Consider the following 27,075-nt stretch of genomic DNA (forward strand, 5'->3'; position numbering starts at 1 on the left):
GATCGGCTTTTTCCACTTGAGTTCTAGCAATCTCCAAGGATAACTACCTCACAGCCCTTCTGGGTCCTTGATCCAGCTCTTAACCACGTTTCTAAGTGCTGTTTGGGCTTATAGGTAAAGAACTCCAGGAGGAGCCATCACCCAGACCAGCCAGCCTTTAGCAAGGGCCTTGCTGGAGAGGATTTCTCAGGAGAGACTGGCTGCAGATCAAGGGAATTAAAGCAACCACCAGGACCACCAGTTCTGAGAAGATCCATGTCAGGAAAACATGTTCAACCTCACGAGGTCCCCAGTGGGCACCCAGATACATCTGCTGAGGGCTGTGGGGCGCGCTGCTGGGGCTGCTTTCCAGGCAGGGCCGTGGCCATGCAGTGGGGCTCGCAGTGCTGTCCATCACTGCTCCTTCCCGACCTCAGATTTGCAGTTGTAGCACTGAGTGTGGGCAGGTTAAGGGGAATAGTTGTATCAATATGGATTGAGGGATCCAGCTGGCTCCGGGCGTATTATTCTTGGTCTGAAACGATCGCAAAGCACAACACACGAACGCTCTGGTTACCAAGACTTTCAAAGACATGGAAACCCTAAGGGGAGGGGAGCAAGGTACACGGGACACGGACACCAGATCGGGGTTAAAACAACCGACAATAGTTGGCAAGGGGATGAAAGGCAAAGGGGCAACACAGGATTTGGGGGTGCTGTTTTCTAAACAGGGACTACTGAAATACTCTGGATAACTTCTGTTTTCACGCAGCCTCTTGGCAGATTAAAACATCCCAGAAGGTTTTACATCCAGCTCCTACAAGCTTAAACTAAATATTAGGTGAGAAAAACATGCTTCTAAAGAAAAGTCAGGCATAGCCCTGAGTGAAAAACAATGAGCAGGAGAACTAACATATCAGGTTTATTGAACATACAACCAACAACAGTTTTCTTTCCCAAAAAGAAAGCCAAGGGAATGAAATGCAAAGAGATGAGCAGGATGGAAAAGCTGCAGGAAATTCAGGCAATCTCCCCCGACCCCACATCTCCCCCAGGCACAGCTCTCACCCTGCCTGGCCTCAGTGCTGCAAATTCCTGACAGTGCCTCATCCCCTCTGCAGCGGGACAGGCTCAAGGTAGGATAGGTCTTTTCCATCTGTAACTTCTCTCCCTTGACTTTTATGTGCATTGATTCAAAAGCTACTTGATTTACTGGCATGGGGTTGTGAAGAGGCTGGCTTGGTCTGAGAACAGCCTGAGGTTAAAGGCAGCAATGCAATATCACCACCCTGTCCTTTACATGAAAATGTTCAGGCCTGGATTTACAGTCACGTTCCAGTGAGCCCACACATCGGGGCAGGCTGAAATTAGCCTCATTTACACAATGGGGTTGAGAAGAAAGGGCTAAACATCCTCCTGAAGTTCAGCAAACAGAGCAAGCCAAGCAGCATGGGAGCAGGCGTTTAACAGCATGCTTGATGCCAGAGAAGTGTGAGAGGAGGGTGCATGGTTGTAGTGACAGGGGTCTGCTCTTCTCCAGCTAGAGCTACGTACAGACAGACAGACAGACAGATGAAGTAGCCTCAATGAGACCACAGCAGCTTCAAGAAGGTTGGACTGGGACCTGTTGCTGTACGCACGGAAGAATCATCTCCTCAAAGGCCAGAGATGGATATGACAACTCTGCAGAGCTGGATGGGTAAGAAAGGACTTTATTTCACACTCTCTTGAGATCATATCAAAGAGAGAACAAGCTCTGTTCACACCGAGATCTGCAAAACCTCACACGCTGCTGGGTGAAGACAGTAAATGTCTCAGCCCCTGGCTGGCACAACAGGAGAGCTAACCTGGTTACTCCTGCTGCCTCCCCCACTGCCTTATGTGGGTCACTCGGCTGCATCTAAGGGCAAAGAAACCAAAGCTAAGTCCCCGACAACACCCTGAAACTGCTCCTTTGGGCCAGGGTTTTACCAGATCAAAGGAAGTTTCGTTAAAAAGAAGAACACAGGTGTGATGAAGAGGAGCCCTTGCAATGCCACCTTCCAGGCTGCAGAGTTGGGAGCTTGGGAGCTACAACCAGGGTTCAGCAGCACAGATCAACCTTCCGAAAAAATCCATCATCACCAAAAAGCAGACACACAGATCTGTCAGCACATTTGTGCTGCTGAAACCAACGGATCTCAGCACTGGATCATGATAAGATTTGCAATAGTCATCTTGCAGAGCCTTGCCAGTGCCTTTTAATCCTCGGAAAAGGAGCACTTCAGGCATCAAATCTTGCCTTTGCATATGAGTGTTGCAAAGCCAAATCAACAAGCTCTTTTGGAGCACGGGGCATATCCTAAGATGCCCCAGAGCTTTCTTGTCCTACAGACATTGCATAGTAATCTCCACATGACAAAACAGAAATAAAACCATATATCCCCATGTCTTGGCGAGCCTCCAGTCCAGGCCTGACACATACCTGGCCCTGGGTGCTGCATCTCTCAAGACAGCTTAACCCTTGAATGAGCAGGGTACCTCCGTATGTCTGGAAGAAGGAAGCACAATGTTAAACCCACCTTTTGTTTCTATGCCACCATCCTGCATTGGATGGCACCGCCCTCCCCTTTTCCAGAGCCTGGATGTGCCAGTCCACACAGGGAATCACCATGGAGAGTCACCTGTGAAGACCCCGCTGCTGGAATTGTGAGGATGGCTCACAACTGATCGATAAATCAATTCAGGAGGAGGCCGGTGAAGCTCCAACAGATGCTCTTCACTGGCCCGTTTCAGCAGGGGACAAAACCACCACAAACCGCTGCCTGCGGCACCAACGTGACTGTGCCAAGAGGTGTCGAGAGAAAGGGGTCTCGGGGCAGTTAAAGCAACACACCGAGACAGAGCTTGTGCTGAAAGAAGCGATGCGTGGATGGGCCGAACGTCAAGGCATGGGAAACGCAGCTGCTGGTACGTGCAGCTCAGGCACACCGCATGGCCTGTGAAAGCCACTCTCCCATTGTTATTTAACATCCTGCACGTTGCAGCCAGAGGCGCAGTCTCCCATCCGCGCCCCAAACTGGCCTGGGAATGGCTGGGAAGAAGAAAGGGAGCTTGAAATGAACTGTGGAAAGATTTAAGTGCTCTCACTGCTGCTTTCCAATGCGATTTTCCACTTGGGGCAGGGGAAGGGAAGGAGGAGAGCCTGACGGCAGTTTAGAGCCAGTCACAATTGTGACAGGTTCTTCTTTTCCATTTCCAACCAGCTCCCAGACAGCAGGAGGACTTTAACCTCCATTAATTATCACAGCCCTATTCCAGCCCAGGGTTTCAGAGAAGCAGTGGCGAACTCTTAGGACCTGTTACGAGCAGGTTTTGCCTCAGATTGTGCTGTTCAGCTCAACGCAGCAAAACTCCATCGTTCCTAAAGAGCTTGTGCCACTCTTCCTACAGCACCCTGGTCTGCAGCTAAGAGCCCCCTTGCACAGGCAGTATCAATGCTGCCAGAGAAGAGGATTACACAAACGACTTCTTGCAATCCAGACTCTGAGATCTGGTTAACGACCACCAAACAGACACATCTGTTGTACCTCCAAGCTGTGCACACATGAAAACAGGAGCTTACCAGGTGAATACACGGCTTCTGTTTCCTCTGCCTGGCTATCAGGGAGCGCTACCGTAACGCTACCACCACAGGAAGTTTATTGCCGTTATCAGGACTGATCGCTGATCAGATCTGCATCTTAAAAGTGTGCATGTGTTGGTTAGGGAGATAAGAGCAGCTTGCGTACACTCAGCCCTCATGTAGCTGGGCCAACGTTGTGAAATATTGCTATAAAGTGTCTCCCACTGTTTGGCTTCGGGACAAACTGTCAAAGATCACTGTAAGAAATCTACTGTAGACAAGATGTGCCTGCATGGGGACTAAGTGTGCCCTAGATCAGCGGTTCAGCCCACACTGTGCCACCCTGTGCTCCCGGACTTGGCACCCATTGACCCCGTTTGCTCCTGCTCCGCTGCCAGCAGGGCTGAGCCAACCTCAGCTGATCTCCCCCGCAGACACCCAGCTCCTGCTCCTACCCACGTGCACTGCTGGCTGCCGACACCGTCCCTTCGTGCTTGGTGATGAGATGCGTCATTTCCCCTTCCCCGGTGACAGGGGACCTTTGCAGAGCTGCCCCCTCTGACCCTCTTGGCTTGCAACCGCTCACAGGTATTTTTAGGATTAACAAAACCGGAGCGATGCTGCTGCGAGGATGCAGTCAGAGCTCTTCCTGGCTGCCCCAGAGGCACGGAGGAGATGCAGGATCCTGCTTCAGGTGCTTTGTGGCTCCCAGCCAAACCCAACCCGGTCACAGGCAGGGCAGTTGTTCTCCCACTGTGCTGCCTGGAAGAGCTGACAGCTCTGACCACAGCAAACGTACCGTATACAGCAGGTAAGGAACAGGGTGGCATGCCTGTGTGTGCACAGACACGTAGTGAAGGAGAAAGCAGGGCTGGCTGCGAATTCAAATCTGCAGCGATTTGGGCAGATTGTGCCGGGATGCTGCGATTCATGCACCAGCAGCCCGTGGCAGCTCTGCATTCTGCTCCGAGCCACACAGGAACCAGCCTGGGGAGCAATTACCGGGGTACAAAACGCTCTTGAGCTGCGACAAAAGGACGGAGACGAGTTTCCCATCAGAACCCCTGGAAGTCTTCGTCTAAGCAGGGGGCTTCCTCCTGCTTAGACAGGCGAAGCCTGGGCAGAACATCTGGTGAGAGGCACGAGATGCCGGAGGGGAAACGTCCGGCGACATCAATCAGCAGCGAGCAGCCACCGCCGGGGCACAGCGGGATTGCCCCACGAGCATCCCCCTGCTCCCCGAATCAGCACTTGTGACTGGCAGAAAGCATGCTCCATTACCGACCAGCTGTTCCTCTAACTCAGCCCTCCTCGCTCCTCTGGTACAGATTTTCCTGAAATTGTCTGGAACTTTGAGTAACCAATTGTGTTTTTAAATCCAGCTGCTGCACATGGGCTTCCTTGTTCACGTGTGTAGAGGCTCAGGACCTGTCCTCAGCTGCCAAAAACCGCCCTGTCCCCACCAAAGCTGTTTGCAGCCACATCCCCGAGCAGGACACCCGGCTGCCAGGGACACAGCGCTGCCACCACAGCTCTCCCTGCGAGCCCAGCCCCTGCCACTGGCACCCAAGGGCCAGGAGGAAATCCCCAGAGCCCAACCTGCCCTAAAAACTAGGTCTGCAGCGCTAACCCCCCCCCCCATACCTCAATCCTCCCTCCACATCCTCCCGCACACGTGAGCTTTTATTCTAGGAGCCCCGTACGCTACCCTAGGACTGAAAGGTAAGAAGTAACAGCAAGCACACACCTCGATTCTCATTTCCCACGTGCTGACAGCCTCCCTTTAATCCTACTTCCCCCGTTTAAGGTGTTAATGGGAACCTTGATGCATTTCAGAGGGAACACACACAGAGAGAAGATAGATGCCTGAGTGTAAAACCCTGCTCCTAGATTCCACATCAAGTGCTGGATTTGTTTATATCCATACGATACAATCTCCATAAAAGCAATCAACCACCACCGAAAGGAGATGTTTCAATATCTGCACTGCCCTCGCCCAGAACAGGCATTAGGTTTTGCTTTTACGACGCAGGATAATATAATGGATTCTTTCCACATGTTCCCAAATGTTGTTATTAAGTATTGCTCCTCTAATAAAATACGCCGCAACGTACAGCAGTACATGATGTGGCATTTACACAAGTCTTCTCTCTGTATAGGACTTGCTGGCTTTTAAACAAATCTGTCTCTTCCATACAATACAGAAGCACAAGATGAGTAATTATATTCTCTGCTTAATAATGTTTTTGCACTGGCCAATTTAACAGCTAATCTCCACAAACCTCTGAGATAGTCCCCCAGCAGCTCCATTTGCATGTTGTAATCAAGTCTTGCTATTAAATCATACTTTGCAACAATAGCTGAGCTGTCAAGAACAAGCAGCGGCTCTCGTGCTGGCACGGTGCAGATGAAAGCCCTGGGTAAACACACACAAAGCAGCATCACTGCCAGCTAGGAGAGCATCCCCGTGCGTGGTTGGGGGCCCTGGGATGGCTGCACCCACCACGGATCTCGGGACAAGCATCCTTCCTCGCTGTCTGCTCTCCAGAGGGGCTGTGCTCGGCCTTACCCCGCGGGCTGCCTGCTGGGGGGTCCTTCAACCAGCGAGCTCTGCGGGTACAAGAGCTGCTCCTTGGTGAGCGGAACAGCTCGAGGAGCCGTGCTGGGACTCAGACCACTGAACTCTTCAGGGCTAACAGCCCTGCTTCAAAATACCCTGCCCAGTTTTCCAGCTGAATCCAAGTGGCCCAGAAGGCAACTCCGACGAATCCCCTGCAGCAGGCATCTCTGTGCTGGTCCAGCCTGCTACAAATGCTCTAAAGTCCTGCTCTGAACCAGCCCCTGCGTCTCTGCTCTCCCCTGCAACGTGCTGCAAGCACACAGTGAATAGCAGAGACCTCGCTGAACGCTGCTTTTTGCAGCAGCTGTACCACAAGGCACAATTTCCAGCAGAGTGGTGCAGATCAGCTGCAGCCTGGCCATATCAATGATGTCTCTCTGTCCAAATGATTCTTCCTACGCATTAGCACAACATTTATTTCCATCCTGCCCCGCGCTCCCCATTTATCCAGAAATCTGACAAGGTCTCCTTCCTTTTAACGTGGAGACAGAGGGAGAGGAGAAATTTCTTGCTGGAGTCGCCTCGCTCTGCGCAAGTAGACAGATCAATCTCAATTCAATCCGTCTCGCTAATTGCTGGGGGCTGGAGCTGACCCTGGGCTGGCCGAGGGGGGAGTGACGGGCAGCCCTCTGCACAGCCTCGCAGCTCTACCCTGCCAGCAGTTCACAGCAGATCTCTTCGGGTAGCACGGACCCTGCCAGCTCATCCTTAACCTGCAAACGTGTGCCCAGCCCTACACTGCAACAGAGCTGCCTCTAAGCTTCTCTGGGTGCACGTGGCTCTTCCAAAGGACACTTCCATGCCCTGGAGCACGTTGATGACTGCAGCTCTTCAAACACCTCATCAGTGCAGGTGCCCAGGGCAATTCATGTGCTGTTTGCTGCCCTGGGGGCTGCTGCAAATCCCCATGCCCTGACAGCTGGCTCCTTACCTGCCTGCAGATCGCTCTTCAGTATAAAGCATCTCTGGATGTCCCCAGGGCAGACCCTGGGGAAGGATCAGTCCTTACACACCTGCCTCTACCAGCCGTTCCTGCCTGCTGCTGGGATGCTGTCGGGCTGTGCAGACAGCAGGGCTCCGCCAGTGGGGCCCTTCTTAGCTGCCAGGACAAGTGCATGTGCAGCTGCTTGCTAACCCGATTACACTGAGGTGATTGGGGTCTGCATCTACTCCTTTCCTACATGAGGCTGTTTAACCGGGACGTCAGCAAAATGAGGTTGTGCTGGAGATCCAGCACGTACAAGAGCACTGCCAGGGCTGGATTTCACCAGGGGGATAGGGGATGTGATGAGCAGTCAGGATGTCGATCTCAGCTCAGCTCAGTCAAGAGATAGAAGCAAACGTCTACAAGCAGACATTGCTCCAAAGAGCAGTGAGCTGACCAGCAAGAGATGCTCAGTTGCAGTTAACCACTGCTGTGTTCAGAGGAGCAGGAGGGCAGAGAGCAAGGAGAGAAGGAGGGGAAGCAGAGGATGTGCAGTTGCTCTGCTCATGAAATCAGAGCCAGGAGACAGCCTCTGTGCTGGGAGCAGCTCCTGGAGCTCAGCTGTGTGCACTGAGCTGTGAGCAGCCCAGTGGGGTCACCAGACAACGGGACATTTCCAGAGAAGGCAGAGGCAGAAAAACTTGCAGGACACCTTGGCCAATAATGATACTGCTCAGTTAAGAGCATTTCTGCTCATCAGCCCCATTTTAGATGAGGCAGGTGAAGGACACAAAATTGAAGATGCTCAAAGCTGATCCGAGGAATTTAGAACCATCTCCCATTAAAATTAATGGAAACATTAATGCAAAGTACACGCCGATCCTCAAGCAGGTTCCTTCCAAGCAAGATCTTTCCATTAACTTGAAAGGAAGTTGTGCCCAAATCCTCTTACATCGCTGTGAACATTTCAGACAGTACTGGCAAAGCCAAACCCATTAGGCTCCAGCTTGACTAATGCATGCCTAATTGGAAGAGGTGAAAGAGCTGAGCTGTAATGGGAACCCCATTCAGGGTGACCTCGACACAGCACACAAAACATGCTTAAGATATGAAGCTCTTTTTTTTTTTTTTTAAGCAGAAGCATGAAGGTGTGGAGGGAACAGAGTTCATCGATGGATTGATTTAGCTGCTCTGAACTTTGGAAAAAAAAAAGAAGTTGAAAAAGCAGCAGGATCCAGAGCAAAGGATGGCAGTAAAGTAAAACCACTCACCCCTGTTGCTCGGTAGGAGGTAAGGAGAGAGGCCTCCTCGCTCACCTTTTGATTTGCAAGGACGTCATTCCAAGCAATAAGGTTATGCTGGATGCCAGCTTGGCAGACTACGTGGGGAGGGACCAGGACCCAAAGCAAACTCTGTTCTTCCAGACACAGCAGCTGGCAAAACCCAGCTTTGCAAAGGAGCGAGCGGTATCAGTGCAAAGCTGGTCCCTTCCCCCGACTGCAGTGGTGTGCCAGGATTTTAAGACGGGGAAGAATATGACAGAAGCTGACCTGCAGAGCCTGGAGGGCTTCAGGTCACGGCTGCTCTGGGAAATCCACTGGCCTGTAGTGTCTAAAACATCTTCCAGAAGCACACGCGTGTCCTTGAGAGAGGGAGAATTCCCTGGTGTTCTCCTGCGACGCTTTGCCAGGGGTTAATCTCTCTTGCCTTTATTGTGTGCTTTACTTCTAGACTGAATGCTCCAGCTTACAGCCAGTAGCTCTTTGAGAGAGAGCAATCCCAGCTGGCCGACAATCCACCCAGTTGCTCCAGCTCACACTGCGGATCCCCCGAGGGACGGCAGAGCTTAGTGCTGAACAGACCGGAGAGGTCCTGCCCGCGGCAAACCGAAAGCCCTTGCTCTCTCTGGGCAGAAAGCAAAGCTCAAACAGCAGGCTGGCGAGCGGGACGGGAAGGTCTCTCCGAACACAGCATCAGCACTGGCAGCACGTGTGCTCTGTGTGCTCAGCATCCTATTCATTGTCCTTGTTCTTATTTCACTGCCCGACACGACATGCAGCTTCGCATCGTTTGGACCTAAAGCACATCCTAAAGCCACAGGAGAAGGCGCAGCACGTGCCCTTGCCTGCTGCTCCCAGCTTGTAATGTTACAGAGGGAAGTGCACAGCAAAACCCAGACCCAGGGAAGCTGCTCTGTACCATGACTGTGCATTCAAGGACACAGTCAAGCCAAAAAAGGGGCTCCTTTTCTGAATCTGTAATTGAAGATATGCCTAGAAACCCCACTGGGAGAGGGATGGTTACGGTGTCTGGTGGTTCTCCAGCCAGATCACAGCTCAGGACAGGACCTTGCTGGACACAAAGTCAATCCAGCAGCTTGGGTTCAAGGTAAAAATCAGAGGGGCTTCTTGTGGAAGGAGGATGTTTGCTCTTCCCCACACCCTGCCCTCTGCCATATACCTAAGGGCTAATCAGGGACTTGTCCGATACAGCGCTACTGAAAAAAAAATCCACATTTTTTACAGGTTAGCAAGCCTAGCTCAGATATAGCTCACCGCCTTGGGCGCTAAACAGACATATATAGGCCAGGGAAATGGTGCCAAGATGGTACTGAGGGCTTCCAAACATATTGTTAAGCAAATGGCTATGTAAACAGATCTCCAGGGATGACACACGGAGACAGCATCTCTGACTCAGTCGCAATTGCAGCCGATTTTCTCACCTACTTGACTGCCACCGAATACCCAGACACCTACCACTGACAGGGAGGTTTTGCAGCTCCTCACCAAGTGAGCACATTGACACAGGTTAAAAAAAAAAAAAGACTCCTGGTTAAACCAGGGAGAGAGCAGGGAGCTTACACACCCTGCCTGGGGTTTAGGAGCCCTGCCTGGAGAACAGGAGAACACACCAACCGTCCTGGTACCCCATGGGGATTTAGAGAGACGTCTGCTGGTACACGTGGGCTTTGTGGCATCAGGGAAAGCCTCACGTGTTCGTTTGGAAGGGGTCACATCATCTGCAAACCCCACCTGCCCACACGGGGGAAAGGCAGGTTTCCTTGGCCACCTTTTCTGTCTGCAGCCTCCACACCACAGCAGCACGCTGAGGAGCTGGCAGTTCCTATTTCCACGGCACTGAAGGGCTGGCAACCCGTTATTAAAGTAGCTGGGTGGCAGGAGGAGGAGGAGACAGGTCTGCCTTGAGAAAAGCAGCTAAGTAACACCTTGGGCACAGCCCTTTGTAAGAACCCTTCTTCCACCTCAAAATGTCCATCGGGTCCCTTCTGCAGGGAAAGAACAACTCCCTTCAGCTCAACGCCTCGGGTGACAAACGCAATTTCGCAGCGTGCCCCAGCAGTCTGAGGCTGTGGCATACAGCAAGCCGGGCACGTATATTTAAGGCAGGAAGGATTACGTATCTTTAGGAGTTTTAAAGGTCAACGTGCAGACCGGCTCTCCTGGACGATTTAGCCCACGCTGGACCTCCGCCAAAACACGTGTTTGCTCTCCACATTCGGTGACACGCTCATTTCCCAGCCTCGCCTGGCCAGCTCCAGTGTTTGCTCTTTGGCAGGTGAAGCACCCACATCACCTGCCGACTCGGACAAAGTTTGGCACCGAAAAGTCAAACAAATAACAAGCCACGATATGAAAAGAAAAACTCCATCCTGCTTAGTCATCAGCTTGGTACAGTCTCTCTTCTCCGCAGCGCTAACTCGTGTCCTGGTTTGCATTTTGCTTCCACTCCCATTCTTATCCACACCAAGACACCTTCCACTAGATCTTGGTAGTGCTGTAAGCCCGGAGCAGGCTGGCTTAGTCTTAAACACAGGGGCTGGTTACAACCCAAGTGGTATTCTTCCTTCTCAGCAAAGAAAATCCAGGCTTACTGAACTCCAGCTGCCTCCGATGCTTTCTCATGGCCTCCAAACACAGCCAAACCCTGCCACAGCTTGCCAGGAAAGAGTCACAGGGCAGCGCAGCTACCTGCAACACAATAAATCTTGGGAAATGGTTACAAAATCCTAGTGATGTGCAGAGTTGAGGCCAGGGCCAGGCGGAGAAGTGCAGGGCAGCAGGACGTGCCTTGCCCAGCTAAGCCAGCTTGTCCAGCAGGGCACCCTACGGTGAAATTTCCACCACGGAGATTTTGTCATTAGCTGGCAGAGCGACATGGAGTAATTGAATTAATCTTATTTTGATCTGAAATCTAAACAAGGCATTTCATAAGCTTCAGGTGAATAATTGGTACTGGACAGCATCCATCCAAGCCCGAGATGTCAAGGGATTACACGTACGTGGATTTCCCCCCACAAAAACCCTGCCTGCGACAAGACAAACAAGACAAGATGCCGCCTTCAGAGACTTCCCTGAGCCACGCAGGTCAGAGCAGGGCAGTGTACATATCACTAACGAGAAAATCAGGTGCCAACAGGAGAGACAGCTGCTTCCTTTACAAGTGCTGCTTTGCAGGGATGCATGCCATGAAAAAAAACGTGCAACAAGGCAGTGGGGTACCCAATGTCTGTGTGAACTATGCAGCAGTTTGTGTGGAAAACCCACTCTGCAAGCCTCAATTCCTCAAAAAACAAACAAACAAACAAACAAAACAACACAAAACATCTTGGGAAAAACCTGCCAGCTCACTACAAACCCACCAGGTCCATGCTAAAGTCCAACATGAGGTGTGCACCTGGGAGCTACATCTGAAAACAAATCAGTTGTGCTGTGTCAGCTGCTTTACAGATTTTGTACCTAGCACTCCTACTGAATAGCTCTCCAAACAAAAAAAATAATAAGCCCAAATAAATTCTGCTTTTCTGTATTAAAACAAACAAACAAACACCAAAACCTCCACCCAAGCTCTGTTTACACCAAGCCTGCCGCAGCCCTGGCTGGTAGCACTAAATGGAGTGAGCTAATGTGCTAGTGACAAATAACCCGTTCAAACAATTCAAGCATAATTATAGGCTGGCTCTCCTGATGTAACGTTGGGTACATCACTGCAGATATTATATTCACCTTATGAAAAGATTGCAGAGAGGAGCTCGGTTGGTAACCCAAACAACATTATATATCACTAACCTGTCAGCAGCAGGAGTGCATGCACCCTGGCATTTGAAGTCCTGGTGTTTTAAGTGATAATCCAATGTACCAGGCATCATTGATCTCTATATAAAAGGGGGCACCACTTTTCCTTTCAACTGGAGCTGTTTTTCACTTCTCATCCTGAAGAGCTGTGTGGTGCTGCCCGCAAGTGGCTACAGCGCACAGCAGCCGTATCCGTAACGCTCCGGGTCCCTGGAGAGGAAAAATGATCAATACTCCCAGGCTGCCTTTGTAAGAGGTCTCTAAGTGGTTCCACGCAAGATGCTGCTCCTCTGGGTTTAGAAATTACTCCGAAGAGAACATGAAAGCCCCCGCTGCGAATTCATAATCCTGACACACACGCGCACGAAACCAGCTGCAGCAAGGAATTAAAATGAAATTCGTTGTTGAAGCACAGGCTGGTACATCGGCAACGACGGCACTCCTGCCATGGGAAGAGACCTGAGGAAGAAAACAATACCTGGAGGCTCAGGGAGCACGAAAACCACACTAGAGGAGAACCAGCGGGGGACGAGGAAGCATTACAACGTTGTGCAAATATGGCCCACGTAACGGGATGAATCTTGACAGGGATTTGCAGCTCCTTGCTGTGTCTGGGATGGCAGGGGCCATGAGCACCGCATCATCTGAGGAAGGTGGCAGCAATCAGAGAGTCTTGGGGGGCAGACAAAGGCACTTGAAGGGTCAGGCTTGCTGTGGGTAGGTGAGCAGAGGTGAGATGGGATCCAGAGAAGCATCTGGAGAGTGATGGTGAATGCAGAAGAGATGAACTTTTCTATTTATTAGATACAGGCAGAAGACTTCTAGGGGGTTCTCAAGTTGGTTTTGGCTTTTCCCGTACCTGGGATGGAGGAAATCTTCCACCATTACCTGTAACCTTTCTTGATCTCATCCTTCCCACTGCCTGGCAACCTATAAGGGCAGGATCGGCCACGCTCAGGTGCCAGGCACTGCTTCAGCACAGCTGGCATCGCAATCCTAAAGCAGGGATCAGTGAGTTTGTGTGTCGTAAGACAGGATTCCTGAGCCAAAGTGGATGCAAATGGCCTTAATGACCTTTTACTGCCTGGGTGGGTTCTGCTGCTGGATCCAGCAGGAGGGAGCGGCAGCAGAGCCAGTCCCAGCCCAAACACCAGATCCGTGCTGCAGTCACGCTACGGGAAGGCTGGCTGGGCTGGCTTTCCCTGCCTGTGACTGTTCTGGGGCAACGTGACAGCTGACAGCATGCTCCTGTTCAGCGTGTCACCGTGCACATGTCACCAGGCTGTCCCCCGTGTCGCAGCCTGCCCGAAGCAGCCAGGTACGGCAGCCCTGTCCTCTGTAGATTATCCTGACTGATCCCCGTTAAGGAGAATTTAAGTAACATGGCTTAAAACCCGAACGGAGACAGCTTTCATCTGCGTGAGGTCAAGCAATTTCCTCCGGGGCCAGGCAGGCTGAAAGGGCTGGCAGCCAAGGAGAGGGAAGTGGCTGGGTCTGAGCAGGAAGCACAGGGAGAAAAGATGTCCCCTGGTCCCCCCGTGCCTGCAGGGTGGGCAGCGACGACCTCTCTCCCCAAACAGGACCAAGCACTGCACCTTCACCTCCGCTGGGACTATTTATCGCCATCAGGTCCCAATATATCCCAGCAGAGGACAGGGGAGCAGAGCAGGTGAAGGCTCCACTGACTCCAGTCTCCCCAGTGCCGTAGCGCTACAGGTAGGCAGGGGATGAAAAGCTGCCGGGAGCAGGCACAAATTCCTCGATAGGGTTTTATTTCAAAGAGAACAAACTCCAATTGATTGCCCTTGTAAGAGCCTGAATGGCACTTGCACTGCTAGCCTAAGCGATAGAAATTTTAATTGCTCTGGTAATTACGCTCTCAGCAACCTCCGGCCCTTTGTTCGGGGAGCAGAGGCCAGCATTCGCTGTTCTCCGGTGGCCCCGTCTGGCTGCAGCTTGGAACAGCATTTGCCACCTGGAGGGGAAGGGACACTCCTCTGGTGACCGTGGTGGCACTGAGCCTCGCCATGCGGGGATGCAGAGCATGTCACCAAGCGAGTCTGCTCCGGGCTGGACACAGCTCCAAGATGTGGAGCAGGCACAAATGTGGTGCTTTAACTTCCAGGGGCATCTTTTCAAGAGCGCAGAAGAGCTCTTATCCCCTCGGGTCCTGATCAGCACTCTTCAGTCCTCACTAGGCTGGTGAGAACACAAAGCCTACAATTTACCCTAGGAAATTGCTAAGGAAATAGTATCATGACAACTGCCACGCTGTTCTGCGGATACCAAATTAGCCCTGTAAAAGTCCCGGTGCTGGAGAAGCAAGGTCTCTGCTGGGCTGGGAGACAGGAAAGCAGCACCGAGTCGATGCTTTGTTACGCTATCAGGTTCCTAAACGCAGTGCTCTGCTGGCCATAAAGGTGCAGCGCACGTGAACTCCTCCAAAATCACCGAGGGTACAACTGGAGCCGAGCACACGTTTGGCTCAAGGGCGTTTTACCTGCAAGAATACGTCAGCTGGAGCACAGACCTTCACGCTTCAGTCTGTCGGACGAGCAGCCTCCGAGCCCCAGGGCTGCAAGCACAGGGCACGGGGGATAAGCCTGGGCTCAGATTCAGCAAGGTTCCCCGTGGCAATGGCTATCCTGCTCCCCAGGCCCCCGGTTTGTTGAGCCAGCTATAAAACACAACGTACAGGACCTTGCAGGGAGGTGTAATGATGATTTGGATTTGTCAGACACGCACAAGGTGTGGGTTTGCTGGCAGTTGCACTCATCCTGCCTGCACCGTGCTTTGCAAACGCACGATCCCGGCTGGCATCGCTCTGGTGCCTTGGCTCCCCCGACTGCCAGAAATGCAGGTCACAGCCATACATCTCTACATCGACAGCTGCCAACACGCTGCAGCTACTTTGTCTCATGCTGGACCACTCACGGCTAAAATCAACGTCTCCGACTGAATTGCTATTGGCCTTAGCGCTTAAACAAAACAGCTCCACTCCCAGCCCAGGGGTTTCCTCAAACAATGGCACAAAACGCGCACACAAGCCTGGGGAGAGGAGGGTCTGTGGCAGAAAACACTGCTGATTTTTGAGATATACCCCGCACAATTAGAAGCGTGGGATTTATAAACATCCTTAACAAAACCCAACGGGTCTGGGGGGTTTCTTTTCCTCGCTGCCCATTGTGTGCCATTGCCTTTTAAACACTCAAAACCGAATGCTCTTCTCGTGTTGATTTTATGCTTCTGCACTTAACTGCACGTCTCCCTGCTGGCTTCGTGGTGCTGGAGATAGCAGCTCTTTTCCTTCATGCCTGCAGGGCCAAAATGGTCAGGATGGGACCGGGTACCGTGGGTTAATTGCCAGCTCACAGGTGGTAAGGAAGGGCTCTGCGCTCTTCTCCCAGAAAAAGATCCCCTTTCTTTTTTAAACACACATTTCTCAGCTTAGGAAGAGCTAGGTGCCGCATGCAGATTTATTTCTTCCTTGTCGGGGCTGTTCTTCTCAGCGTTTCAGAGCAGATCTAATTACAGGGCATTGCACTCATTGACAAATTCATATACCAACCTGTTTTGGGCTAGCCTGCAATAACTGGCAAGCCACACAACTGCATAGGTGGAGGTAACCAGTTATGGATTTATGCTGGTATTCATGCAGAGAAACCCAGCACGAACACAGAAATATCCTGAACTGTGCTGCTGCCATCGATTTGATAATGAGAATGGGATTTGAAATAAAACCGTCGTGGGTGCCAATTCGCTATGGCGGCTAGCAAAAATAGGCAGAATAGCTAGAAAATGCTTGAATATCATCATAAAGTATCTTATAAAAGTACAGGAGATGGCTGCACTTGGGCTGTAGTGCCCACAAACGAAAGGCAAACCCACAGATGAGCCTGAGCAGAGGACAGGCTGCTGCATCTCTCTGGGCAGAGGTGAGGGCTGCCCAGGTGTGGATGCTGACCCCCAGCCCGCTCCCCCAGTGTCACCCTTGCACAAAACAAGGGTGGATTTCAGTTGCAAACAGCCCCAGGGCAGAGGCTGTTTGAGTGCCAGAGCCCTCCATACCCAAGTGTTGGCCTTTTAAGCAAATAAAAGGAGTGACCAGCTTTTTCAGACGCTGCAGGACGGAGGGGCTGCAGAGCCTCGTGCATTTTATAGGTGCTGGTTTTACAGGAGCTGTTCCCAGCTGCAGGTCAAGCCCAAAGCCTGCTTTAATCTACTTTTAAGTGGTACAAGCAGCTGTGCTCCCTGTGCCAGAACACGGGGCAGATTCCTTTCGGTGCACCTTCCCCTATCTGCTGCGTGCAATCTGCCGTGGGACTTACTTGTTGCTGTCCCGGTACTGATAGATATAACAGCCTTGAGGCATCCCGCTCTCCTGGTCCAAGGTAAACGAGAGCTTCAGCTGCAGAGAGGGGGTGAGGGGAGCGAGGAGAGAGAGAGAGAAAAAAAAAAAAAAAGCAAGGTTTTAGGCTGTGTTCTCAGTCATCACAGCAACTGCGAGCAAGGCTTGTGGGAGAGAGCTAACTCGCCGAGACTGACACGCAAACACCGCGGGCTGGAACATAGCGCGGGCTTCCAAACCTCAGGGCGAAGTCACATGCGTTGCAGAAACCTCTCGCTTTTTCCACCCTTTGTTACTCTAAAGTGTTTGTGGTTCTTCTGAAATGCATGGGTCATAGCGGCTCGCCCCTCCAAACCCACCCACACACACCGCCCCTCACCAAAGCGGCTGCGGTTGCCCTCAGACACCAGAGAAGCGAGCGCTCGCCATCGGCAGCTGCAGTTCCCACAAGCCTTTCTCTGAAAACCTTCCCGGCTCCATCCCGCTCCCCCAGCGCATTAGAACAGAGGAGAAACCACAGAGGGAAAGGTGACAGATTTTTCCTCCTGCGCGGAGTTATTAAAGAGCTGTTAGAAGGGTTTGCAGCTTGGCCCCGCGTCCGGCAGGAGGCTGTGATGGGACCTGGAAGCCACTCCAAGGAGGCGTTCGGCAAGGGCTTTCGGATTTCAAGCTCGGCCTCGGCTCCTTTTATTTAAGGGGGAAAAATGAATCCTCTCTCCACAGGGCAGCTCTGCAGGGAGGCTTTTTCTTCAGGTTTTTACATGCTGGACTGCCCGGAAAACAGCTCGGGGCTGATCTGCACGAGGGGGCACAGCGGAGCAGAGCCTCTTTCCCCACGGGAATGCTGCTGGGCCCCAGGGGAGAGGAGGGGAGGCTGCTCCTGCAGCCCCAAGGTGCAGCCCCTGTCCTCTACAGAAGGGTTACAGACCCTCAGGAGGAGCGAGCAGGTGGGGGAAGAAGGGCAGCATCCTTCGGAGGGGGTTGCTGCAGTTTTTACACACTGAGTGCCGGAGCTTTTTGGGGGGACAGACTATTAACGGCAGGGTTGTAACCCCTGCTGGATCGTGCTGCATCATTTCAGGACTTGTGCAGGTCTGGGAAGACCACAGCAAAGGCCAAAAGTCAAAAGAGGTTTGTTAGCATGAGTTCAGCCTTCCTAAACAGGGGAAGGAGGAGGGAGCGGTGTTGAGCCGCTCCTTTTGATCGCAGACTCTCTCCTCTGGGGTCCAAGGAAATTGCTAACTCAAATTAACAGCCTATTCAGGAATGAACACAGAATTAAAGCATCTTTCTCCCGTAGGCTGTTAAGAAACCCCATGTGCTGAATCATTAGATGGTGCACCAATTTTCCCTTCCCTACAGGGTAGCAAAGTCATACGCTGCGCTCTCGTTGACCCAAATAAAACTGCATACCATGAAATCACGGAAAACTTCCCCATCTTGGTCACTGCCTTAATATCCAAGTACAAAGGCTGAGGCCAAACCCAGCTGATCTCCTGGGACTTCCATGCCCTTAACCCTGTAAACCATCCCAAAAAACACGCCCCTGCAGCAGCACGTAAGACGTGTCTGCACTTTGCGTGTGTCCAGGACAGAAGTATCACAATCTATGGCTTTCTGTAGGCTCTGCCCTTCTGCAGCTTGGCGTACTGCTCAGTCCCACCTCTGAGAGGGGTGTTTGAAGCAGGACTAGCAGGGCCAGCTGGGGACGTTTCGTCTTACTTGACATCTCTGCAGCCAGGCAGCAGCTCCAGATGCTCTGACGGTGCACAACAGATGCCCCACAGGAGCAGGAGGTCAATAAGAAACAAGCAATTTCCCCCAGGGATGCGAGCGATCACCTTGCTTTGACAGAGGCAGAGGTCACTTGGCTACAACCTGAGTCCCCCTGGGTCAGGGAACCGAAAGAAGGACTGGGAACTCCCCAAGGCCATTTTCCTGGGCCAGGTTTTCCAAAGCTTTCCTGCCAGAACATCAGAAGGAAGGTCTGAGCCAAAAGGGACAGCAGTTATCACAGCCCCGGCTCCACACGCCCTGGTACTCTGAGGGAAGGGCATCACATTGCCGAGAAAAAAAAAAACAAAAACAAAAGAAAGCACAAAATCGGGCCACTTTGGCTACTTTTATCAATAAATCTGACTGGGACAGACTGAGAACTGCCTGAGCCTCTCCTTTGCAGCTCTCTCAGCTTAGTGGCCTTTAGGCTTGCGCTAGCCACACACCTTTGGTTACAGCCCACCTGGGCCCCGTGCCCCCTGCAGCACTCGGGGCCGGAGGCAGCTCTGTGAGAGGAAGCAAGTGCAGGGGATGGGAAGGAAGGAAAAGGGCTGGGAAGGAAAACAGCCTTGTTTGGACAGGCTGCATGGGAAAGCTCCGGGGGAACCAGGTATGGGAGGGTGACCTTCTCGCTATCTGGAGGGGACAGGGTCCCGTGGATCCTGCCTAGCCAGAAAGAAAAGATCACAGTTCCCTAAGATAATGCGTTTTCAGCTTTCTGTTATTTTAACCCTTCTCTCTCTGGCTATGGCATTCGAGACAAACACAACACACCCTGCTTGGCAGGCTCCGTCTTCTCTGCTTACCCACCAGTGCCAGGAAGGGCTGAGGGCTGCGTAACGGGGACCAAATGTGCCCGCCCGGGGCACTGCTGCCAGGCAGGTGGATGCTGCTGTCACCTGCAGCGACAAGAGCAGCAGAGAAATAAAAAGAAGCAGTCGAGGCAGGGAGGAAAGGACCAGCTGAGCACTGCCAGAAGGCAAGCTGGGATGCAGAGACTGCTTCCTAAGCTTAAAGCTGTGCACACCCACCCAGCACGGTGCTGTTGGAGCCACCGGAGGCTGAGCCCTGCTTGGACCATCCTTGGCCACGTGGCCACGTCTGTGCTGTCGTGTTCAGCTACCAGGGTGCTCATGGTCCCAGCATCTTGGTGCTTTGGAAGATCTGCTCCACAGGTTTTTCTTGCTACCACAGATCCCCGAGAGCAAAACTCAGGCATCTTTTCCTGCCAGCCCTCGCCCAGCTCTCTGCACACCCAGCGCTGCTGCTCCTTTCTGGCCCCATCTCCTCCAGCAGCCGCCCTTTCCCTTTCCTCCTGCCTTTGTTCCCTAAACACATCACAAAACCTCTGCTTCCTTCTGAACCAAGGAAGGTTGCAGGGCAAGGCTGGGGATTGGAGAGATGTCAGGAGCTGATCGACCACTTTATCCTTCCTCCAATCTGACTTCCACTGCAGCAATGTCACGAGACATCCCGAGCCCCCCAGACAGGCAGAGACCTACAAACCAACCCGGCTTTTGCAATACTCCCTCTGGCACAGCTCTAACTCTTAACCAACTCGACAGCATTGCTCCAACACTGCAGGCTGCTTTGAAGCTCCTTTTCTTGCGTGTGTCAGAATGCAAAGACTTGCCGTGAAGCCAGCGAACAAATACCAGGACAAAGGAAAGGCCACTGTTGTTCAAAACACAGGATTTGATGCCTGCAGGGACAATGAGGGAACTGAGTTTTCCTGCAGAAACTCAAGTGCAGAGTGACCCCGTCACGAGGAAGGCTGGTCAGCATTAAACACATTTCATTTTCCAGGACACTGCTGGGCTTTGCTGGGAGAGTAGGGGGAGAGGAAATCTCCCAGCGCTGTGTGCGACTGGGCTTGCACTGCCCCCTTCAGTAGCGTCGCCCCAAAGCTCTCGCATGCTAATAAAGATCCCTTTCCACTCCGCTAGCTCTGCACATAAAGAGACGCCCGGCGTGGTGTGTGCGAGGACTCGATGGGAAGGGGAGCTGGAACGGAGCCACGCTGCGAACAGAGCGCTGCCTCCCAGGCGAGCCCCATCAATAATTGAGATGTCAGAGGCGTAGGGAGGTGCGCGAATAAGAGCTGTCAGAAGGAGTAATTGGGAGCTGCGAGGATACGGTGATGGATAGGCTCGCTCGCTACCAGGCACAATTGCAATACACCCAAATTGAAGAGGAGCAGGGTGCCGAAATTCACAGGGGCAGGCAGTTTGATGGGCTGGATGTGGTTCCCTCAGTGAAGGAGAGCATTGCACCCATGGAACCAAACAGGAGTGGGCACACAGCCTGGCCACTGGTGGATGGAGCAAGAGAAATATTTACAGCAATGTGGCCGATCCCTGCAACATTTGGTGCAGGCTCGAGGTGAGAGTGATGCCACCTCCTTGAGGAAAGTCACCTCCTGCCCCTGGTGGCGCTGGGCACAGAGGGCAATGGCTCCAGTCTACGTTTGCAACATCCTCCCACTTGCTACATCCCAAAATCCAGCAGGGGATGCAGCTGGCTGGCGGTGGGACAGCCCTCGCTCCTCCATCCATCAGGCATCCATGTGCTTCATCTGCTCTCAGGCACCCGAGGGTTTCCACCCGCTCCCTTGGCAGCAGGGAGCAGGCACCAAGCAGGGCACAGACACAGCCAGAAGACATCAGGGAAAGCAGAAAGGCTCCAGGCAGCTGCCCCACGCTGCATGGACAGCTCTGGGCTTCCTGGTCCCTGCAGGGACCCAGTGCCCCACTGAGCAGCCAGGTCTTGGTGGGGTTGTAAGGGAAGCTGGCTGTATTTTGGGGATTCTCCATTACCACAGAGGCCAGAAAGGGGGAACGGTGCTCTCTAAGCTGCCTTGGACCTCCAGGCTTGCCTGGGCTTTGGTGCAGCCAGCAGCCATCCTCGTTTTAAAGCAAGTTTCAGACCTGCAGCAATTAGGGGCCCAGTCATGCGATAAAGCCTGGTAGCTCCAACAAGGAGAGAGCGCGAGGAGCAGCCTTCTGGCTGCTGAAACGCTGCCAGTACCTATATTGACTCGGCCGGGCAAATTCTGCATGCCCCTTGAGTAAATGGTTTGGCTTGGATCCTCCCCTTGGCTCCGAGCACCAAACCTCCGTCATTAGACTGAAAGTTTTCTCTGCACATGCACGGTTTCAGAGGTATTATCAGTTCAGCCGAATAACCAGGTCAACGATTTCAAACGTCCCGGGTTTGGGTCAACACGAGGGCATCGTGCTGTTGCCAGCCTTGGTTCTACTGTTCGAGGTAATTCCTCCACCGGAGTGGTATTCAAGCAGAAAGAGAGCACCCAGGGCAAGGAGGTGAAGCAGAACACGAGCCTGCACAACAAAACCCAGGGGACTGGATCTAAAGATTATACTGCAATCATTCTCCTGAGAGGCAGGGGTCTCACCTGCCCTTGGCACTCACACAGTTATAACCCCGTCCGCACGGAGGTCCGAAAAGACTGGTATCGGCTCCCTCTCGGAATAAAGGCTCCCCTCTCCAGCAAGCTCTAGAAAGCTTTTTAAGAATAAACTTAGTCATCGAGCAGGTTTTTATGCCCCTCCCAAACTTTGGTTTTGACCCGAAGAAAAAAAAAATAACCCTGAAGTCCTGACACTCACTTTTCAAACCACAAAAAACGAGCCGTGCTCCAGTAACGTAATCACAGAGCTTTCTGGCACCTCGTCCCTTAAAAATACATCCATCTGCCTGCACACAGGCCATCAAACTCAATCTTGTTCACAATGGATTTCCCAATTCCTGCGTGCTGGAAGGGCTGCAGCGGTGCTGGCTGTGCTGACTGGATGAGCCCTTACAGAAGCACAGCCTGCAAACCTCACAGCTGTGTTTTCACTTAAAGAAGCTGCTCTGGAGCACTTCTCCCTCTGGGTTGCTTTTCGATTTGCACTACAGATCAAAATTGCTGCGGAAAGACCCTGGGTAGAGGTTGCACTTCTCCTTGGTTGCCCCTTTCTCTAGAAGCAATGGAGGGAGGACAGGATGGGGTAGCAAAGGAGACCTCAGAAGTCCTCCAGTGGATGAAGGCAAGGCAGGGAAGCTTGCTGCCAGCTCAACTAATGACCTGTCACGTTGGGTTGGTGCGGTTCTTTCCTCCTGGCTTTGCAGGCAGCCAAAGTTTGGCCAGTCTCAGCACCTCAGCACAAACATAAAGGCAAAACCAGCTGTCCCATCAGCCTGCTCCTTGGGGAAAGTGTGCTCTAGAGGGGACATCACTGACAGCTGTTCTTCCTCCCTCTTCCTACCCCAGCCATCCACTGGAGACATCCCAACCCTCACCCTGCAATGCACAGTGGGCACAGGAAGGGATCAGCAATGATCATGCTGCACCGAGCATGCTCTACAACAAGCCAACACACATCCCAGAGCTCCTGTGCATGAGATAACAGAGCTGAGATTACAAACTCCTTGTCAGCCTAAGCTAATTTCTCCCCTTTCACGGGGCAGAAGAACACCTGGGTGTTCATGGACAGCACAGCAAAGGGTGACTTACGGCAATTCCTCTCCGTCCCTGCTTTGCTTTCCAGTCTCGAGGTCTCTCGTACAGGCAGGTTCTCTCTTACTTGCTGCAGTACAACAAACACATCACCTCGGGTTTTTCTCACTCTGCACCACCAAGCACCACATCTCTCTCACGTCCCTTCTGTCACAAGGCATTAGCCAGCGAGCTGCATCTATTAACAGGCTCCAAGACCATGCATGGGGCTAAAGGAAAATGTCAACCTGAAACTCAGTCAAACCTAGGAAAAGGAGCTGAAACTCATATGGGGCTTTGCTTCTGGCCTGAATCCCTGCTGCTGCCTGCAGTCCACCCGGGCAAACACAAGCACGTAAAACACATCTAGAGCCAGCGAATCCCTAGCAGATAGCAAGATGGAAGAGAGCATTTCTCTTGCTTCTCCCCTTAAACTAACCGACCTACTTGACCAGCCTGGGCCCCAAAGGCACAACGAGCTATTACTAAATTATTCCTCAGGCTGCAGCAGATCTTGCTCTCCAAATATCTCCCCTGGGACCCAGCGAGGACTCCTGGGTCTTCCCCTCCCAGGAGCAGACACCAATTCACATTCCCTAGCACACACAGGTGCTGCTTTGTTGTCTCCTAGCCCCCCAGACCTCTGCTGCAGGTAGCACAGAAATACCAGCAAGCAGCTTTTACTGGATCCTCTGCAAAGACACACGGATGCTGTCAGCCCAAGGCAAGCTGGCATTGTACCCTTGGCTTTTATTTCGCAGCTGCAACTCGAAGCTGAAGAGCCCTTCTGGGAAGATGGGGCAGGAGACAACTTTCAGCACTTGGCACTAATATAAACTTCTAATGAGTTTATTTTTAAACGCTCACACTTTGCCTGCACTGGAGGTTTAGAACACAGCATGCAATAGGCGGAGAAATAAAACCAGATTTATATAGAAAGGAGAACTGAACACTTCCATTCACGTTCTTTGTAATTTATAAACTGGATGAGCTCATTCTTTAGATGCATGATTAGGAAACCACACGACTAAAATAAAGATTATACAATTGCAAAAGGGTTTACATTGGTGGATTAAAAATATCTTCTTCAGAAACTAACGAGTTCTGACACAGCACCGCATGCTCTAGACCACTAGGGAACTGTCAATGAAGTTAAAGTATTTTCTACACATACATCAATTTTAAAATAAAAGCAAAACATGCCTAGGAAATGCCACATAAAAAACTGTGACACCAACAAGATGCGTGCCAAATTTCACTGCTTGGCCGCTTCATGTTACTCAGAGCCTGTCTCCCAGACTCTATAAAGCGCTCCCGGCTCTTGCTGAGCTCCCAGCACTTTTTCCAGCCCTGCTGGTGCTCTGAAACAACAACAGACAATTGGATTCATCGTGTGAAGGAACTTCTCGCTTAGTAACATAACGGGTCCTTCACAAGCTGGGCTTTACCTGCCTCGATAGGGTTTTGTGGCTGCAGAAAAGCGTTGTGCTTTGAAGACTGGCAACGCCTCACCTGCTTTTCCACCAGGGAAGAGTTGGGTCCTGCCCGTCCAAACGGCTTCTTCTTCACTGTGAGCTACAGAAGTTCACTTGGGAAAGCAGGCATTTGGCAGAGGAGGAGGATGAAGACTCTAGTAGGAGGCTTGAGTGCAATCGGGAACTTGAAACAACCCCACAGGCTGCTGTCCTGACCCTTCTCCGAGCAAACAGCTTGCTGTTAAGTAACAGCGCCCTGTCGGTGAAGAAGCCGCTGGCCGGAGGGCAGTGCTCTGACACCACGCACCTCATCAGAGAGGGGAAATCCCCCAGGAGAGACCAGAGGCCAACAGCAAGAGCAAAAAGCCAGAGGTCAGCTGAGCTGCTAGGACCTACAATGGGTATGAACGGGAACAGGTCAGAGCTCGTGAGAAGCGAGACGGGAAAAGCAACGCTGACACCGCAGCGCCCAGCCCACGAGCACCCGTGGCTGGAGCCCAGCACCACAGCACCTGGTCAGCCTGCACCCAGCGCTGCTCCTCCAGCACAAAGTAGGTGCTAGGATGGAAAGAGTCCCTTGGCATCCTAGTCCCTGGTTCATAGGAAAGCTCGCTGTATGGCCGAGGCTGGCAGAACAGCAAATACGTTCGCTGCTCTGAAAATCCCGAAGCAAACGGGTCAGCCAAAGGGGTTAAAGTAACCATGAAAGAAGGGAAATACTTCTCACTGTTAACAAGGAGAGAAACTTCAAGCATACAACTGATGTAAAATTTCCCTTAAGATGAGGAGTGTCAGCAGAGTGGACACGTGTTTCTGTATGGGGTATCTGCGACCTGAGGGCCACTCGTGCCCAGGACCGGAGCCATCCCACTGCCACAACCACAGCTTTTTTTGCATGGAGGGCAGTACTAAAACCCACATATATGTCATTCTGATCTGATGAAGAGCAAAGCCTGACCAGAAAGGCATCACTAAGGCATTCCTGTCCCCAAAGGATATAGGAGAGCCTGATAAACTCAAGAAAAGCAGTCGGCGTGCTCTCTGTTTGCTTTAGATGAGAAGTGACACAACCGAGTGGAAACCTCCCTCAACTCGCTGCTCGGTATGCTGCTACTCGTGGGTACTGCACGTAGCAGGTCATTATCCCCAAATGCTCTGTTTTGTACACCTGACAGTCATCTCTGAACGCAGGGCTCAATTACCTTTGCAATTGGCACTGCTACTCTGCGAGAGCCCAGAGTCCGGAGGGAACAGCGCTGCAGGAGGGAGCAGCTCCCGGAGAGGCAACAGCTTCAGACACTGATTGATACCCAGCCCTGCTCAGGAGCTAACACCATGAATAAAACACAGCAAGGCTCGCAGGCAGTTCGTTTCATGGGAAAAAAAACAAGCACACCAGCAAAGGTAAAAGTTCAAGATGAAAGAAAGACAACATGGATTCGATGGAGAGCAACGGGACAAAGCACCCTGCGCAAAGTGCCTGATGCCTGCTGGTTTCCAAGAGCTGCTGCAACCTCCTGCCAGTGAAAACACAAAGCAGTGGCTGGGTGAAGCAAGCAGGAGGATGGGCCACTGCCCTGGATGCTGATAGCCCAAGCCATGTGGAAACACAAGGTAAGAGCTGGGGGTGCAGAAGTGTTGGGGAATGTGGCAGGAGGATAAATGATTTGGTTTCTCTTATTGCACCTGAGTATAGAAGAACTTTCCCCCTCCCCCCCCCAAGGTTTTTCCCCTTGGGGAATGCTGATACACATTTTCCAAATCAGCCCTGACACTGCTTTGTGTCTTCCCGTAATGTGCCCGGTCTTTGTCATTGCTGGTGGGAGGATACGAGGAGCCCAGGGCAGATCAAACCCAGCAAATCCTATTTTCTTAAGTTTGTTAATGCTAACTGCTTCCCCTGCTAAGCCCCTAATGGAGCTGTGAGAACCCAGGAGCGCAGATTAATTCGGCGTCCAGGTACTATCTTGTGCCTGGAGGGATTTCCGTAGAGCCGCATTGGAAGACAGACGAAAGCTTGTAATACCCTCCATAGAAGAGATAAACCCATTAAAATGTGAACAGCCCCTGTGCCGACACGATAAGAGCTCTGCCAGGTAACAAAGAGAGATCACAACAGTATTTCCAAGTTGAGTTATTTTGGCAAGTCGTTAAACTGGAGCGGGGACGGGGAAGATGCAGAACGCCCTGATCGCACCGTGCTGATTTCTGCCGAGGAGCCCCGCTGTCCTTCCCCATCCTTTGGGGTGCTGCTGTGAACATCTGGCGGACCCAAAGCCCGGCCCTAGCCCTGCTGACTCGAGCCCTGCTCCTTCCCCGGGAGCGATCTGTGCTCCCTCACTGCTTGGTGCAGCCGGCCAGGACTTGCTTGTTCCACGCACTCCTAGAGCGTGAGCCATCATTCACAAAATAGCAGGCAGCTGCTCTGCATCCTTGGCCAAAACTTCTCGCCCCAACCCTGCTCGCAGCGTGGGATGGGAAGAGAGCCCCGGCCGTACCCGCTCAGCCCCCTGCATCCCACGGAGCATCTCCTCCGCACGCCACGAGACGCCTCCTGGCATCCCGCAGCGCCAGCTCTCTCCTCTTCCCGGTTCTTTCACCAAACTTCAGGACGTGCCACATGCTTGTAGGAGATCCTGAGCTCTCCGAGGACATCCCTGCCCGTTCCCACGGATGGCGAGAGCAGGCTGCTGCTGCCGCTCGCACAACCACCGCTGGCTCCGGGGCTCCGGTGGAATTCCTCTGGCAGGCAGT

The 27,075-nt window shown here is 52.3% G+C and overlaps 1 protein-coding gene across 3 annotated transcripts in view; it reads right to left on the bottom strand.

Annotated features, from left to right (window-relative positions):
* DIS3L2 (DIS3 like 3'-5' exoribonuclease 2) overlaps nucleotides 1–27,075 on the bottom strand; it is a 187,567-nt gene that overhangs the window by 19,003 nt on the left and 141,489 nt on the right. For all 3 annotated transcript variants that reach the window (XM_068691642.1, XM_068691645.1, XM_068691643.1), the window contains one exon: nucleotides 16,550–16,629. In XM_068691642.1, coding sequence (XP_068547743.1) covers nucleotides 16,550–16,629 — 80 coding nt within the window. The remainder of the gene's footprint in view (nucleotides 1–16,549; nucleotides 16,630–27,075) is intronic.

Source organism: Anas acuta, chromosome 9 (assembly GCF_963932015.1).
Source record: "Anas acuta chromosome 9, bAnaAcu1.1, whole genome shotgun sequence".
NCBI lineage: Eukaryota > Metazoa > Chordata > Aves > Anseriformes > Anatidae > Anas > Anas acuta.